General features: G+C 39.6%; 1 protein-coding gene across 1 annotated transcript; it reads right to left on the minus strand.

The window, feature by feature from the left end:
* Window positions 1–673: 673 nt before the first annotated feature.
* On the minus strand, window positions 674–13426 carry b3gnt9.L (UDP-GlcNAc:betaGal beta-1,3-N-acetylglucosaminyltransferase 9 L homeolog). Its single transcript, XM_018257859.2, has 2 exons — window positions 12988–13426; window positions 674–2174 (listed from the first exon to the last, which is right to left on the minus strand). The coding sequence occupies exon 2, from the start codon at window positions 2108–2110 to the stop codon at window positions 896–898; it is 1215 nt and encodes a 404-aa protein (XP_018113348.1). The 5' UTR covers window positions 2111–2174; window positions 12988–13426; the 3' UTR covers window positions 674–895.
* Window positions 13427–15929: the final 2503 nt, after the last annotated feature.

Raw genomic sequence — 15929 nt, forward strand, 5'->3', positions numbered from 1 at the left:
ACTATTTAACCTGTGCCATATAGCCTTTTTTCAATTTCCGCCATTGCAACACTGCATTATATTTTCATTGCTTTAAAACACTTTCATTTTTTGGTGTTACTGTTCCTAGGAGAACTAAACCCTAAAAATTAATATGGATAAAAATTATATATTTATGCTATATTTTATATAATGAACAGCCTAAAGTTTCAGCTTCTCAATAGCAGCAATGATCCAGGGCTTCAAACTTGTCTAAGGGAGTCACCATATTGGGGCACTCGCATGCGAGTAATGCGTAAGTGCTGCAACTTGCTCATAATGCACATGTGAAGAACGTCAGATTGAAAGGTGCCAACGCCAGAGTCTCACTACTTGCATGTGCGCTACACAACATGGCCACCTACACCAGGAACTCCCCCTAGTGCTGGCAGCCTAGTTCTGGTGGGGACATTTTAAAAATACCCCCGTGCCTCTAGTGGTGGAAAATATTTTAGGGTGACAGGTAGCCTATAAGGGCAAAACAATTATTTTTGCATCCTTAAAGCATAGTGCTTCACAACATTTCTTAATGATCCCATTATGCAGAAAACCCAAGGTTCTAAGCATTCTGCATAATAGATCCCATTTTGATATATTTACACACCTTGAGGTACTGACCTGCTCACAGGAAAAGATTTTTCTATTTGCTGATAAATAATGTTACAGCAAAAAATGCTTTTATTTCTGCAAGGTATGACAACATTAAACGGATATTTTTGAAAGCTGGTGTATATATGTTTTTGGAAAAAGTTTTAGACTGAGAAGTTTATCTGTGGTGAGACTGGAGGCTCTTTTTTATTGTTACAGTTACTGTGCCGTGTAATCTTTGGCCAAATGTTTGGCTAGTGCATGACTCCATGGGTGTTGGAACCTTAAGTCAATTGGTGACAGCTTTAACCCTCTGTTTTGCTTTCTTCCAATGGAATGGTTTTTTAATCCTCTGTTTCTGGGAGCAGGGCAACTGCTGACCATGGAGGAGATTCCACATCAACCAAATCTCTGCTGGCTTTAGACTGTGCACAACCATAAGGTCCCGGTAGAAACAAGGATTAAATGTCTCCATATGAGGAGCAGCTGAGGGCTTGGTGATTCCAAATGTTTTAAAACCTACATGCATGACTGGTTTAAGGTTAATCCTTTGCAAACACATGCCCAAAAATACATCATCAATAGGGAAGAGCTCCACTTCTTGGCAGGCCTGGGACAACTTTTTCATTGTGATCCCTGACATCAAAAACCCTCCTCCTCCTGCATATGGTGGGTACAACCCAAGACCGTACATTGTTTCCGGAATGTAGTATTTGCTTTTTTTTGAACGTATCGGTCTTGCTTGATTTATAATGTCTCCTACGAATAAGTCTTCTGAGGCATTCTGGTTTTGCAAATAGTTGATCAAGTTTTCTACGTTGACAAAAACATCAGCATCCCCTTTAAAGATGAATTGAGCATTTGCACAAAACTCCTCTGCCCACCTAAGAAAATGGATCTCTTTTAAAGTGAGGTTGAAGAAAGTATCAATGAAATCCCATAACAAAATGTCCTTGTAGTAGTGACTCTCCTGGTGCATAAGTGACTCCCACATGGATACCGCAGTCTTATTCTTTGGAGTACCTAAAAGAAACACTCTCTGAACCCTCACCCCGCTGATCATACCTTCCCGACCCCAGGTTTTTCTTACACTTTCACGCCGGTCAAATTCTTCTACTATGGATTTTACAGCAATAAGAAGGAAGGGATCAGTTGTGGATCTCTTGCATTTGTTGGGTTGGTTAATCATGAGGCTGAAGTTTCGATAATCTTTACTCCTGAGGTACAGTTGAAAGTCAAAGGGAGGCTGAGTTGTTGGAGCCTTAGGCTCCTCATTGCTGGACTTATAATCATCAGAGAGGAGTTTGGTCTTACCCATGCTTTTAGGTTTTTCCAAGTAACTTTTTACGTTCCCAGTCTTTACCAAGCTCTTTGATTCTTTGCTTTTCTTATAGTAGGCAGTGTCTTGATTATTGGTTGATCTCATGAGACTGTAGAGTAAAGTGCAGAGCACAATCACTAGGAGAAGGGTGCAGAGGACATCTCCCTTTATTCGAACTCTCATTGTTTCCAGAAATTGCCAAGGATTAAAGACTCCCTGATTCACGGAGCAACAAGTGCGATCCCATCTGAAACAAAATCAAAACACAAACCTGAATGGATCATTTTGTTTTATCATTCAGTAGCTGATGCTCAGCTATTCTTACCTCTTCTGCCATTACAGTACTACTACTACCAGGAAATATATATGCCATCTATATATGCCAAAATATACGAATTCTGCATCAACTTAATTAGATTTTTGACAGCCTTTTTGACAGCCTATTTATGCCTTAGAATCAAAGTGCCTACACAGGCATAAAAATATCTTCATTTCATGAACTTTCATTGTATATATATGAAGGAACAAGATATGAGTGGCTCACTAGTTTGGCAGAGTGTACAGTAAGTATGGAGACACACCTGAGAATGGTTTACTAACATGATTCAGATCATTCCAAAGGTTTATCCTTTGTGAAAATATTAGAAATCAATATGCCAGCACAGGACTGCGTGGTTTACACTGCTTTATTTTTTGTTGTATATGTTGTCCTCTATATTATGACATCAATTGCTGTCTGATTCCAGGTACCACTGATCTACGTAGAGTTTAATGGTTTGTAGGCCAAAGAGTAGTGTAGATCTGCAAAAGAATAGCATGATGAAGCTCTGTTGTGGGATAATCAGGCATTTGCTGTCCATGGAGGCCTCATTGAAATGCCCTTCCTGATCAACTTGCTAATTGTGGAGAAGTAAATAGTGATACTTTAATTTGTCTGCAATGTGTTCAAATCTGTTTCAGTGGTTACAACTCACACGGACCAACTTTTCTTTTTTTCCTTCATTCCAGCTGGCTACCTACTGCACGTTTCTTAGTCTACTCTGGCTCTGTCTGCACCTGTGAATAATGTATTTAACTAGCTTGCTTGTATTAGCAACTGGAAAATGTGCTTGGTGTTAAATGTAAATATATAAGGTACATTCAAAGTCATCTGTATGTACTGGAAACATGCATTTGTGCTATAATGACTGAAAACCTGAAACCACAGTCACAAAAATTGGAGCGCTCACCTCCCAAACAAACACCGTTGAAGTGCCAGGTGCTGAACTAAAAGACCCAATCCTGTCCTCGGGTCGCATCAATCCATAGACAAAAATTAGCAGCACACTGTTAAGTTGCAAAAGTGCTCAAGTGCATAATTTATTTTGCCCATAGCATACAAAGGCAACGTTTCGAGCCAACCAGGCCCTTTATCAAGCCCCGTGTTACACCATTAACAATCCTTTAAAAGTGAGGGGTTGGGGTGTGTACATGTGCTCCACCCCCATCCCACAATTAATTAAATAGATTACATATTGAATAATAAATTAAATATTGAATAATAACCTTTCGACCCCAATAAGTTAAAAATCCTTTATGATAAACCAGTGTTAATAACAAAGGTGTTAATAAAAAAGTGTTAATAAAAAGTTAAAATAAAATGTCCAGCGTGAATTCCAAAGACAGTGGGTTTCATCAATTGAGTCCGTTGATTTTCAAAAAAGTCCATTAGTGATCGCAAAATCTCATATTTTGATACTCAAATCACTTTAAAACATATAACAATTATTGTACATTGATAAGGTGATTTTGCATACCTGAGACGCCCATGACAAACATACTCAGCACTGTATAATAGATTAAAGGGGTAGTTTGTCTTTAAATGAGCTTTCAGTATGATGTAGACAGATATTCTCATGTAGTTGTCTTTATTTTTTTGTGGTTTTTGTAGAGCAAAACTTTTGTAGCCACCAAGTCCAGTCACCCCCCATTTGAAAACTGGAAAGAGGCAGGAGAGGGCGGCAAATAATTTAATCTATAACAAAAGACCAACTGAAAAGTTGCAGTGGATAAGACTTTCTATAACATATTAAAGGCCAACTTGAAATGTAGGTGAACTATGCCATTAATTGATTCAGAAACACTGGGGACGTGCAGGAGATTTTAAAATTTCCTGTGCGTCAATCCCCATTGCTCTAGTCCCAATGATGAAAATTTGATTGAATTAAAGGGAGGGAATGGGGTGACAAATATGTTTATCCAGCCCTGTATGCTTCCATTATCAAACCTCTTTGTTCCCATAAAGAAATAGGGAATGACCATGAAGTAGGCCAAATGATCAGAAGCGAGTGGGAGGGAGACTGGGAGTTTTCATGGTATCCCAAGAAGCAAGAGAAGCATGGTGTCTATGTGCAGTTTCTCCTCTGTCTATAGAAAACTGCAGGCTCACGAGAGATTGAGCTACCGGTTATCCCATCTCTTAAGCAGAATGGTAACAAATACCCTAGCAGCTAAATAACAGATAATTTGTACAGGTTTATGCAGAAAACTGTGCAGCCCCAAGTCCTTAATATTACATTTATATCTGGCTCTCTTGCATTTGTATACCGCTGAGACTGTAAAGCATGTTTGTGTGTTTCTGTCACATTATGGGGAAGCTTTCCTCTATGATAGAGCACAGCCGGTCTGCGATGCTCTGTGTAAAGTAAAGGTTTGTGGATATCCAGGGGCGTAACTATAGAGGAAGCAGACCCTGCGGCTGCAGGGGGGCCCAGAAGGTATAGGGGCCCTACGAGGCTCTAATTCATATACAAATTCAATAAAACTTGGTAAAACAGGTCAATCTCTAGACATTTTTGGGGCCTATAAAATTATTTGCTGTGGGGCCCACTGATATTTAGTTACACCACTGTGGATATCTCTTTAGTGAATATAATATGGATACGTGAAATTGGCGTGACGTCAAATTGGGCGGGGCCACGCAACGGAGACCCGCGTACGATAGAAAAAGGTAAGTTGCAGGGGATTGGGGGCAGGCCGAGGGCTCCTTTTGATCGTATTACAAATTTACCGGCAGCTACATTGGCGGTAAATTTGTAATACCGGCCCCGGCCTTGGCAGGTATTTTACCGGCTAGGCCGGTAAAATACCGGCCGGGTGGCAACCCTAGCCTAGATATAAATCTTCCCTGCTTGGACACTCCCAGCTAGGGTAGTAGGTAAGTGATTATAATCACTGTGGGCTGCCTAACATTTGGCACCCCTCGGTAAATTGCTCTTTCCTTCTCCTTTAACAAAGTGGTGAGGAACTGGACAATACTTATAATGAGCTTTCAGGCCGTCCACACAACTCTGGATGTGTAATTTTCACTGATATATATATATATATATATGCGTCCTGTGGGTATCAGCACTCGATACTTGTATGAGTTTGAGGTGCAGGATCAAATTAATGATACAGGTGATGCAAGGATCAGCACACTCATTTGTAGAAAAGCAAAGTGTATTTTATTTCAACACAGCATTGTGTCCAACGTTTCGGTTCCTCCTTGATAAAGGTTCCCAGGAGGAACCGAAACGTTGGACACAATGCTGTGTTGAAATAAAATACACTTTGCTTTTCTACAAATGAGTGTGCTGATCCTTGCATCACCTATATATATATATATATATATATTTGCACTAATTTGGTATACTTTATATATCACTGACTTATTTGGGAGAACTATACAGAGATAAGACATTATTCACATCAGGCCCTGCTCCAGTGGAGCTTGCAATATAAAGTGATAGATCCATCTAAATGAAGGGGTTGTTCATCTTTGAGTTAACTTTTAGTATGATGTGGACAGTGATACTTTGAGATAATTTGCAATTGGTTTTCATTTTTTATTATTTGTGGTTTTTAAGTTATTTAGCTTTTTATTCAGCAGCTCTCTAGCTTGCAGTTTTCAGCAATCTGGTAGCTAGAGCCCGAATTACCCTGGCAACCATGCACTGATTCAAATAAGAGACTGGATATGAATAGAAGAGGACCTGAATGAGAGCATTTGCAACATTTTATATTAATAGACAACCTAACATTTGTTGGATCTTGCAGTAGGGTTACCATCTCACCCCTTTAAAGTAGGACACAAATACTTGATCCATGACTCCAACTTGCAGAATATTATTCAGTAAGTGTCCTCTGTTAAAGGGGTGAGATGGCATAATAGGCGAGTGTAGGATGTTGTATATAGGCCTTGCAGCCTTTTCATTTGCATTTTGAGTTGTATTTTTTGCTTTATTTTTATACTATTTGTTTTTTGTCAAATCTGTCTCATTGACAGTTATTCTCAGTCACCTTTAAGAGTTTATACTATACAAAATCCCACTTGTTTGTCAAGCCATACATAGCCATAACCAGTAAACATTATACAGGTATGGGATCTGTTATTAGGAAACCCGTAATCCAGAAAGCTCTGAATTACAGAATGGCCGTCTCCCATAGACTTTATTTTATCCAAACAATCCACATCTTAAAAAATTATTTACCTTCTCTCTGTAATAAAAAAACAGTACCTTGTACTTGATCCCAACTAAAACATAATTAATCCTTATTGGAAGCAAAACCAGCCGATTTGGTTTATTTAATGTTTATATTATTTTCTAATAATAAGATAGGAAGATCTATATTACGGAAAGATCTGTTACCCAGAAACCCCCAAGTCCCGAGCATTCTGGATAAAAGGTCCCATACCTGTACTTATCACTAATATGGTAGAGGGATAAAGAGAGCAGACACAGGACTTTTTCACCCCAAAAGTGGCAAACTTACATGGACAGCCAAGTTCTGCAGTTAAAACCATAAAAATTGTAAAAATGTAATTTGTACTTACAAGTTATGATGCAAACTGCAAATTTTATTAAATGTTTTTTTCTTATAACACAGGCATTTGTGGGTTTTTTGTTACAATATATTAAATTAGTCTGGCAAAATTCTTCAGATTAAATGGATATTGGAGTTGTTCCTGGGTTTGATTGGAATAGTGTGTTCTTCATTAAGTCAAAGGGGGTTTGTTCATGATGAAAATATGGTTCTCATCCAGACCAAATTAAGTGCAGACCGAGGATTGCTAAATTTTATCTTATAAATGGCTCAGATTGTCACTGTTGATGTTGGATTACTATAACTGCCTCATTTATCAAACAGCTTAGCTTTGGTAATGGTAGTTCTATAACATCACTCTAATCACCCCAAAACAACAAACCTTCCTTCCTGTTCCCTACTACCTGGTTTATAAACCCAAACTAACAGTGTCTGCAGACTCAAGGATCCAAGCTTCTACAATACCTTTTTTACTAAAATATATACTCTATCCAAAAACACCCCTCTAGGTAGTTACTCAAAACCAAAGAAAAACATACTTGTATATCTATACACAAATCATATTTTTAGGAAATTGGACATTTATGTCATACCTTCCCCACTTAAAAATGGGACCCTGGTATTTGGCATTTACTGGCTACTAGCCAATGACCCAGTCTCCATTCAGTGGTGCTTATACAGGGTCATAGTTCTCCAGTCTTGACGGTCCATCATTGTCCTATCTGCTGCATTTTTATGGGGAAGTTCTGTCTTGCTGCTCCTTATATTTGGAATGCCATTCCTGAATCTCTGCGGAGAGAATCCTCCTTCAATGTCTTTAGCACTAAACTCAAACACTACCTCTGGGAGCACCTGGATAACCCTTGAACTGGGAACTGGCAGTTATATGACACACACTAGAACCTACAGCACTTCTGTAAATTACCCTCCCATTTAGACTGTAAACCCTATGTGGCAGGGTCCTCCATCCTTTTGTCTCCTTGACACTGAGCACTTAATATGTATTGTAATTATATTTTATATTTATGTAAATTGTATTTCTGATAATGCACTTATTGTTACTTATTATTCCAGTGACCCACATGTTTGTTACTACTAATTTATTGTTTTGCTCTACAGTGCTTTGCCCTCAAGGAGCGCTATACAAATAAAAATATACATACATACATACATATTTGCAGTGCCAGAATTTCTCTTTGTCAATTTGGGTTTCAGAAACTTTTGTTGTACGGGGCCCCGTGATGTCTAACGGCGGCCCTGCTTACAATGGTTCACAACATTTACAGAATGTTCTGTAAAAATAAAGAGGGGGGGTTGATCAAGGCACATTCCCTGGCCCCCTGACTCATAAATAATCTAGTATCTATGCAAGGGGGTACCTCCCTGCATGGTAGCATTTCATGGGATAAGTGTGTCCTGACCTAGGCATTGGCTTCAGCCAGTGGGCCATCCGTTCAAGTATTATGACCACAGGTAAATATTTAGGGACCACCATATGGGTTTTACCTTGATGTGGTATAGTGGCTTACCCTTTTTATGATCATAACTTTGTAACTAAAAACCCCTGTTTTTGTAAATACATGCACTTGCATAGATACTAGATTATTTATGAGACGGGACCAGGAATGTGCACTGATCAATCCCCACTCTTTTTTGTATGCTTGTAGCTCGTGGCCAGATCAGAAACACTTCCATTGTATTTATATATTTTCACTTAGCTTTGGAGTGCTCCCACAAACCCCCGTTTTTGCATTGTTGCAGAGTTATTCTGCTGGAAGTCTAGCAGTTATGCTGCAGGCCAAGCTTCCATGTGGTTGTAGCGCCCCTGTACCCATCGCTTTAAATGGTGGTCCCATGCATTTAAAAATGGGTGTTAGTCTGGACAGTCTCTCTATCTTTTAAAAGAAGCAATTGGGGGAGGATTAAACCAGTGCAGCCAATGCTGTGGTCTAGGCAAAGATAAAAAAATGTATCAACTAAATGTATGCAGGGTCAGACTGGGCCTCACCCATATCTGCTGGATTCTTCATCCCGCAACCTCCCCTTTTCAGGCAGTCGTGGCAAACATAGTGTGCGCATGTGTACACGCTGCATCTCAGTGCGGCTGTGCAGTAGAGGGGGGCCCTGGTCAGCAGCCCCGGTGGGCCCCGGGCCTAGGGTTGCCACCTTTTCTGGAAAAAAATACCGGCCTTCCTATATCCAGTATTTATCTTTTTCCCTATTAATAACATTGGGATCAACCTGCAACTAGGGTTGCTACCTTTTCTTATATTTTTTACCGGCTGGTGGTGGGTGAGCCATGACATAAAAAGGGGTGTGGCCATGACCCGGATTGCAGAAGATGGAGAAAAAAGCTGAGTTTACAGGGGATTGGGGGAAGGCCGAGGGGTCTTTTTGAAGGATATTACAAATTTACCAGCAGCTACATTGCTGGTAAATTTGTAATACGGCCCCCCCGGCCTTGGCAGGTGTTTTACCGGCTAGGCCGGTAAAATACGGCTGGGTGGCAACCCTAGTGGCAACCCTACCCGGGCCCCCAGTCCCACCCTGAATGTATCAATTTAGAACAGTTTAGATCAGCAAATCCCCCCTCCCAAAGCTGCTTTAGAAGGTGAAAAATGACACTTTACACTTCAATATTAGACAGCCACACACAAAATAGTAAGTCATTGGAAAAAAATCTTTATTTCTGGTGAACTATCTGAAACTAACTGAACTGGAAAAAGTAATGAAAGATGAACAACCCCTTTAATTTGGCCAGATCAGTAGCACTTCAATTGTATTTATATATTTTAACTTAGCCTTTGAGTGCTCCCACAACCCCCCTTTTTTTGCAAAATAAAATTCTGTGCCCTAAAACTTTACTGTCTATGGGAAATAAGCCCTAGTTAAAAGTAAACTGCAGCATATGTTCCCTTCTCAAAAAGAAAAAGTCACGTCTGAGAAATGCCCTGGAATGACTGGTTACCCGATGTGTTGGGTTTACTGTTATTGTGAGTTTTAGGCAGTTAACAGCAACACCATAAAGTAATAACTCCAGCACCTAAGGACAATGCTCAGTACTGCTGCCTTCTATCACTAGCTGGAATTTCCTGTTTTATTTTTGTCATATTTAACTAATAATGAAAGCATCTGTTTGTACAGCTTGCCATGAAAATCACATGATAACTAAATCCCATGGGAAACAGATGCAATCCTATCATCTTTATCTGTACATAAATCACTAATAAAAAAAATTCACATTGTCACTGTATATGATGACTGCAATGAACTAAATAAGTAAATTAGGGTTCCGAGGACAATAAAATCCTTTGGGTTTGCCACAAGTAGTGTTTGGTAAAGGGGGAGGCGGAATCAGCTTGTGTTCTTAATTCCTTTCCAACTCTGTTTAACAATAGGAAAGTCTCCTGGGCCTATCAATCAATGTATGAGGAGGCATGAAAAAGTTTGGTTATAAAAACTGGAAAGCATCTATAGGGTGTTGTTATGGGGCGGGTTGAGGTTTGTGTGTGGCCTGTTATCTAGAGCTCCAAGCAAAGCACAGCAGCCTTGTCATGCTACAATCACATTTGCATAATTCCCAGAAATGGGGATTTGTGGTTTACGTAGATTGCAAGTTTGGCTGTACAACTCAACATTTTCATAAACACGTAGTAAGAACTTTAGTAGAGTTCCAAAATGAAATGCATTCGTTAGGATTAGATCAGACTTAATAAAACAGAAGTGCTTAAAACATATATTTCGATATATCCATAATCAAATTGAAATGTGAAAGAGTCCAGTGTAGTCTGGATTAAGCCTTAATAAAATACTGAACACTTTTATACCATTTCTTGGTTTAGGAAATTATATATTTTTATATTCTTTTGATGTAAAGGCATCCCAAAAGCAATTGCCTACTTGGAGTTAAAAGCGGTCTTCCTACTGGGGGGGGGTATAGAACAAAACACTGTAAAGAAAGTGATAGCCTCTAATCAATAGCGTAGTGATTGTTGGTGTAATAGCTAGTCACAGGGATATTGTGGGATTCAAGAGATCACTGATGTAACAGGTATGGTATCCTATTTCTGGAAACCCATTATCCAGAAAGCTCTGAATTATGCAATGGCCATCCACAATAGGCTCAATTTTATCCAGATAATCCACATTTTTAAAAATGATTTCCTTTTTCTCTGTAATAATAAAACAGGACCTTGTACTTGGTTCAAACTAGATTCAATTAATCCTTATTGGAGGCAAAACCATTTTATTGGGTTTATTTAATGTTCATATGATTTTCTAATTGACAAGCCAATATGGAGCAGGCACTCAAAAAAGGCAAACTTCCACCAGGCAACAAGTCATAGTGAACAATGTTTATTGTGTCCTCAGCCTGACACGTTTCATGTCATCAACACTTAATCATAGGTTTATCATCAGCCTATGCTTAAGTGTTGATGACACGAAACGCGTCAGGCTGAGGACACGATAAACTTTGTTCACTATGACTTGTTGCCTGGTGGAAGTTTGCCTTTTTTGAGTGCCTGCTCCATATTGGCTTGTCGGTTTGTCCGCCCCCCGTGCTGAGGGCTCAGGGCGGTGCACCTGGGCCACTTCCTTTTTGTGGTGAGTAATTATTATACTGCTTGGAGACCCTAATACTACAGATGTCTTTTTATGATTTTCGAATTAGACTTATGGTGTGAAGATCAAAATTATGGAAAGATCCATTATCCGGAAAACACCAGGTCCCGAGGATTCTGGATAACAGATCCCATTCCTATACCTTGTACGTGATCCAAACTAAGATACAATCAATCCTTACTGGAATCAATTTCAGCCTATTTGGTTTATTCAATGTTTACATCATTTTCTAGTGACCTTAAGGTAAGATCCAAATTATGGAAAGTCTTCGTCATTCTGTACGGTGCATATTGAAAAACAAGTGGGCTCTACTAACACAGGTACTGTTGGCCTATTCAGATATAATACTATAGTCTCTAAATTATACACAATCAGTGCTGGGCCAAAAGCTAGATGTGCCCAAGTCATACACCTCCCACACATGCCCCCACTTGTCACCCCTTTTAGTCATTAAGGAAGTAAAAACTAAATTTCATGAAATGCACTGATATTTGGCACAACAGAGTAGGAACTTGGGGAAGGCATGCAGAAGGGGTACATGCCCAGTGCCCCACCACCACCATTGCACCCAATGTTATGGCCCTGGACACTATACATACTATCACATATTGCATGTCATTTTATTAGGGATGCACCGAATCCAGGATTCCGTTCGGGATTCGGCCATGATTCGGCCTTTTTCAGCAGGATTCGTCCGAATCCTTCTGCCTTGCCGAACCGAATCCTAATTTGCATATGCAAATTACGGGCGGGGAGGGAAATTGCGTGACTTTTTGTCAGAAAACAAGGAAGTAAAAAATGTTTTCCCCTTCCCACCCCTAATTTGCATATGCAAATTAGGCTTCAGTTCGGTATTCGGCCGAATCTTTCGTGAAGGATTCAGGGGTTCGGCAAAATCCAAAAAAGTGGATTCGGTGCATCCCTACATTTTATATAGTGAAATATAGATCAGGTAGAGTCTGGTTGAATAAGGTTGTTTCATAGGAATGAGTGTTAGCGGCAGATATGAAAAATAACCTGACAGGTAACTGTGGCATTTGGGAACAATACAATCAAACATTTTGTTGAATATGATGTCTGCCAGTTGTGGCTGTTGTATCTACTAAATTGTTATGGTTTAGTAGCACATTGCAATTGCTGTCTGCTGGAATCAGCAAAAAATTAAATGTTAGGTTGAACTACATGAATATATTCTGTTTTTATTTGTTCATTCTGTTTTAATAGAGTTGCCAAGAATTGCATGCTAATAGAAAAAAATGGAAGCACCAGTATGTAAGGGGTTCCTAAAAGAAAAAAGCAGAATAGTCCAGGGCAAAGCATTCATTATGTTTCCGCCTTCTGTCTATTCTTTTGGTATTCATGATGCAAAGCTTAAGCGATAGAGCATTGTAACAAAAAGATTGTCCTGCTGACGATGCATCAGCTGGATCCAATATTCACTAATGGAATGAGATCAGTTATTCTCTCCATTTATAGTGAAAGATGAAAATGAATCAATGACAGATGTCTGCTTTTATTGTTCTTTGTTCCCCCGGCATGAAGACAACCCTTACTCCACCTCTCACATCATACAGAGAAGGGTTATCACTTACCCTCATAGTTCTACTTATTCCACAAATCCTTCGGTCTCTAATTTCATGGATTTCCCACCTTAGAAGAGACAAGACCAAGCCACGGGGAGCTGTAAGACTCTGAAACTAGAATCAGTGCTGGAAATGATGTGGCAACAAACATGAAATCCTTCCCCCTCTTGGAACAGCAGAAGCAGTACTGTGCAGCCAAGGAAAGTTGCCGAATTCTGGCCAGTTTATCTGTCAGACAGAACACCAGAGAGAGAGATGATCTTGTAGAAAAGTAAAGTCACTGCTCACTGCAGTACAATCCCAACAAATCTGAAGTAGTTGAGCCTCTAGGTTTCTGTCTCTTGAGCTGTGTGTGTGCTTCTTAACTCAGACTGCCAAATAAGCACATCTGGATTGGTTTCAGCCTGCGCATTCCACAGCCTCTTGTATGAGAAGGGAAGTGTTTCTGCCCAGAGGTCTTTGAGCAGGACTGGACATGCATTAGTGTCTGGAGATTCCAATGGTTCTCTACCTCACCTGCACATTCAACTGGAAAAGCCATCCCACTAACTTTAGGGATCCTACAGAAAATGTAAAGTTTGGTGATACATTTTATTGGCTAACTGAATAAGTAACAATTGCAAGCTTTCAGAGCACAGGCCCCTTCTTCAGGCAAAATGCAAATTAAAGGCTTGAAAGGCACATAATATATATACTGTTAGATCATTGAAAAAGGGTTTATGGGCAGTAAAATAGAAAGTTACAGATAGACAGAGATAACTTGTAGAGATAATAAAAGTAATAAGGGTGGGTTGTAAACAGTCCAGGAGTCTGGATTCAGTCAGGTCGCATAGCTTGAACTAGACCAAGACAGAATAGGGTAAGGTTAACACAACAATGCAAATTAGGAATTGGACAAGATATTTTTTTTCAATGGCTAACACGGTACAAAATCTCAAAATTTAGGGATCCTGTAAGAATTCTTTAAAAGAATCTATTTTGCAGTAGAGATTTTTTTTTTCCAATTTCAAGACATATAGACTCTGGTGCCCTTGTCTGCAACAGGTTTTGATTCTGCAGAAATCAAATTGGACTCTGGCCATGGTGTTTTCTCTCTGCAGCAGGTGACAATAGGAAGCAAGTGTATGTGGCTCTAAGAGTGGCATCATGCTACACAGTCACAGCTATAAAACACTTGACATCTCTTCTGATAGGACATAAACCTATAAAATATATAGGGAAAATTCAACACCAATTTACCGGAATTTTCTTTTCCTGGGTATTCATGGCAGCAGTAACTCAATGTGTTATTCCAGCAACTCATAGCAGACATAATTAAAGGAATAATTAAGCAATCGCAATAACATGCCTATATATATATATATATATATATATATATATATATATATATATATATATATATATAGAGAGCGCTATAATAAATTGTCTCTCGAATTGTGCCACAGATGAGACCTTTCTCTCAGGTGCAAGCCCTCGCAACGGTGTGGAGGCAGGGTGTAGTGAAACTGTAACAATGTGCTTAAGCACAAGAACTGGGCGCCAGTGGTTCTTTTATACTTAAACAAGAACTGAGTTTATTAACAGAACAATCCACATAGGAGTACATAGGACATATAGCATAAAGGATTATTTTATACTCACAGCACTAAGAACACAGCTTGATCCCTGCAGGCAAGGGAACAGTTACAGCAGTAAGCAGCAATTGAGGAGGTACACCCAGCTTTCAGCCTTCTCCCTAAGTGCTGCAAGGAATGGATAGCACACCCAATTTGGGAAAACCAAAATTCATTTATTATAAAAAAGAAAAACAATCTAACAGAAAAAAATTTACAAAACAAAAGCATAATGAGCCCAACGCGTTTCAACCTTAAGGGTCTTCATCAGGGGCACAAAAAATTAACAAAAATCAAAAAGGCAGAACGAGCCTTACTGTCTGTATCATTTTATAGTCCATGCTGAGTCCATTCGATAGGGATCCGGCGTCTGACGTCACTTCCGCCCCTCTGCTCGTGGGGGGAGAAGCAGCGTCACCTAGTATTCTGGTGGAACGCAAATGCGTTCCAATATAGCGTGCGTCCTACATCTAACATTTAGAGATGCGGATCACTCCCCTGACGTCACTTCCGGTTAACTCAACTTCCAGAAATAACCCAGCGTCTCCTCAAGATCCAGTTGGAACGCACATGCGTTCCACCATAGCACCAAAGCTTCACACATTCAGGAAGGGTTATATGAATATAATAGAGACTGTCAAATGTGATTCTTGAAGCAGTCCACTAGCAGAAAAACAAGAACAAATATCAATAATATATTAATGAATACCCATGACCAACAACAGGTTATAGGAGTGCATAGCATTATGGCATCATTCACATTGGCACAGTAGTAAATATCACACCCCTCTATTAACGTGAACCATACAAATCGTTAACAATGCTACGGTCTCAGAGCCCATAAATCATGTAATTTTCATTAGAGGACAACTAACAAGACAAGTAATAAAAGACCTATCAATGGGAGCAATATGTTCTCATCAGAATATACTAAGTAAAATGTGAAACAAAAAAAGGGAAAAGAAGGAAAGAAAAAAGAAAAGAAAAAATCTCCCTAAGTGCAACCCAGGGGAAATCTCTACATCCCTAAGTCTATGCACTTAGGGGCAAATTCACTAAGCCGCGAAGCGCCGAACGCTAGTGTTAATTCGCTAGCGTTTGGCATTTTCGCTACTGCGCAAATTCACTAACGAACGCTGGCGTAGTTTCGCTAGTGTTACTTCACAACCTTACGCCAGGCGAATTTTCGCTAGCGATGAAACTACGTAAATTCACTAACTTGCGCAGTGTACTGAACGCTACCTTTTACGCTAGACTTCCTTCGCCACCTCAGACCTGGCGAAGCGCAATAGAGTAGATAGGGATTGTTTAAAAAAAAGTCAATTTTTTTTCTAAGTC

Source organism: Xenopus laevis, chromosome 4L (genome assembly GCF_017654675.1).
Source record: "Xenopus laevis strain J_2021 chromosome 4L, Xenopus_laevis_v10.1, whole genome shotgun sequence".
NCBI lineage: Eukaryota > Metazoa > Chordata > Amphibia > Anura > Pipidae > Xenopus > Xenopus laevis.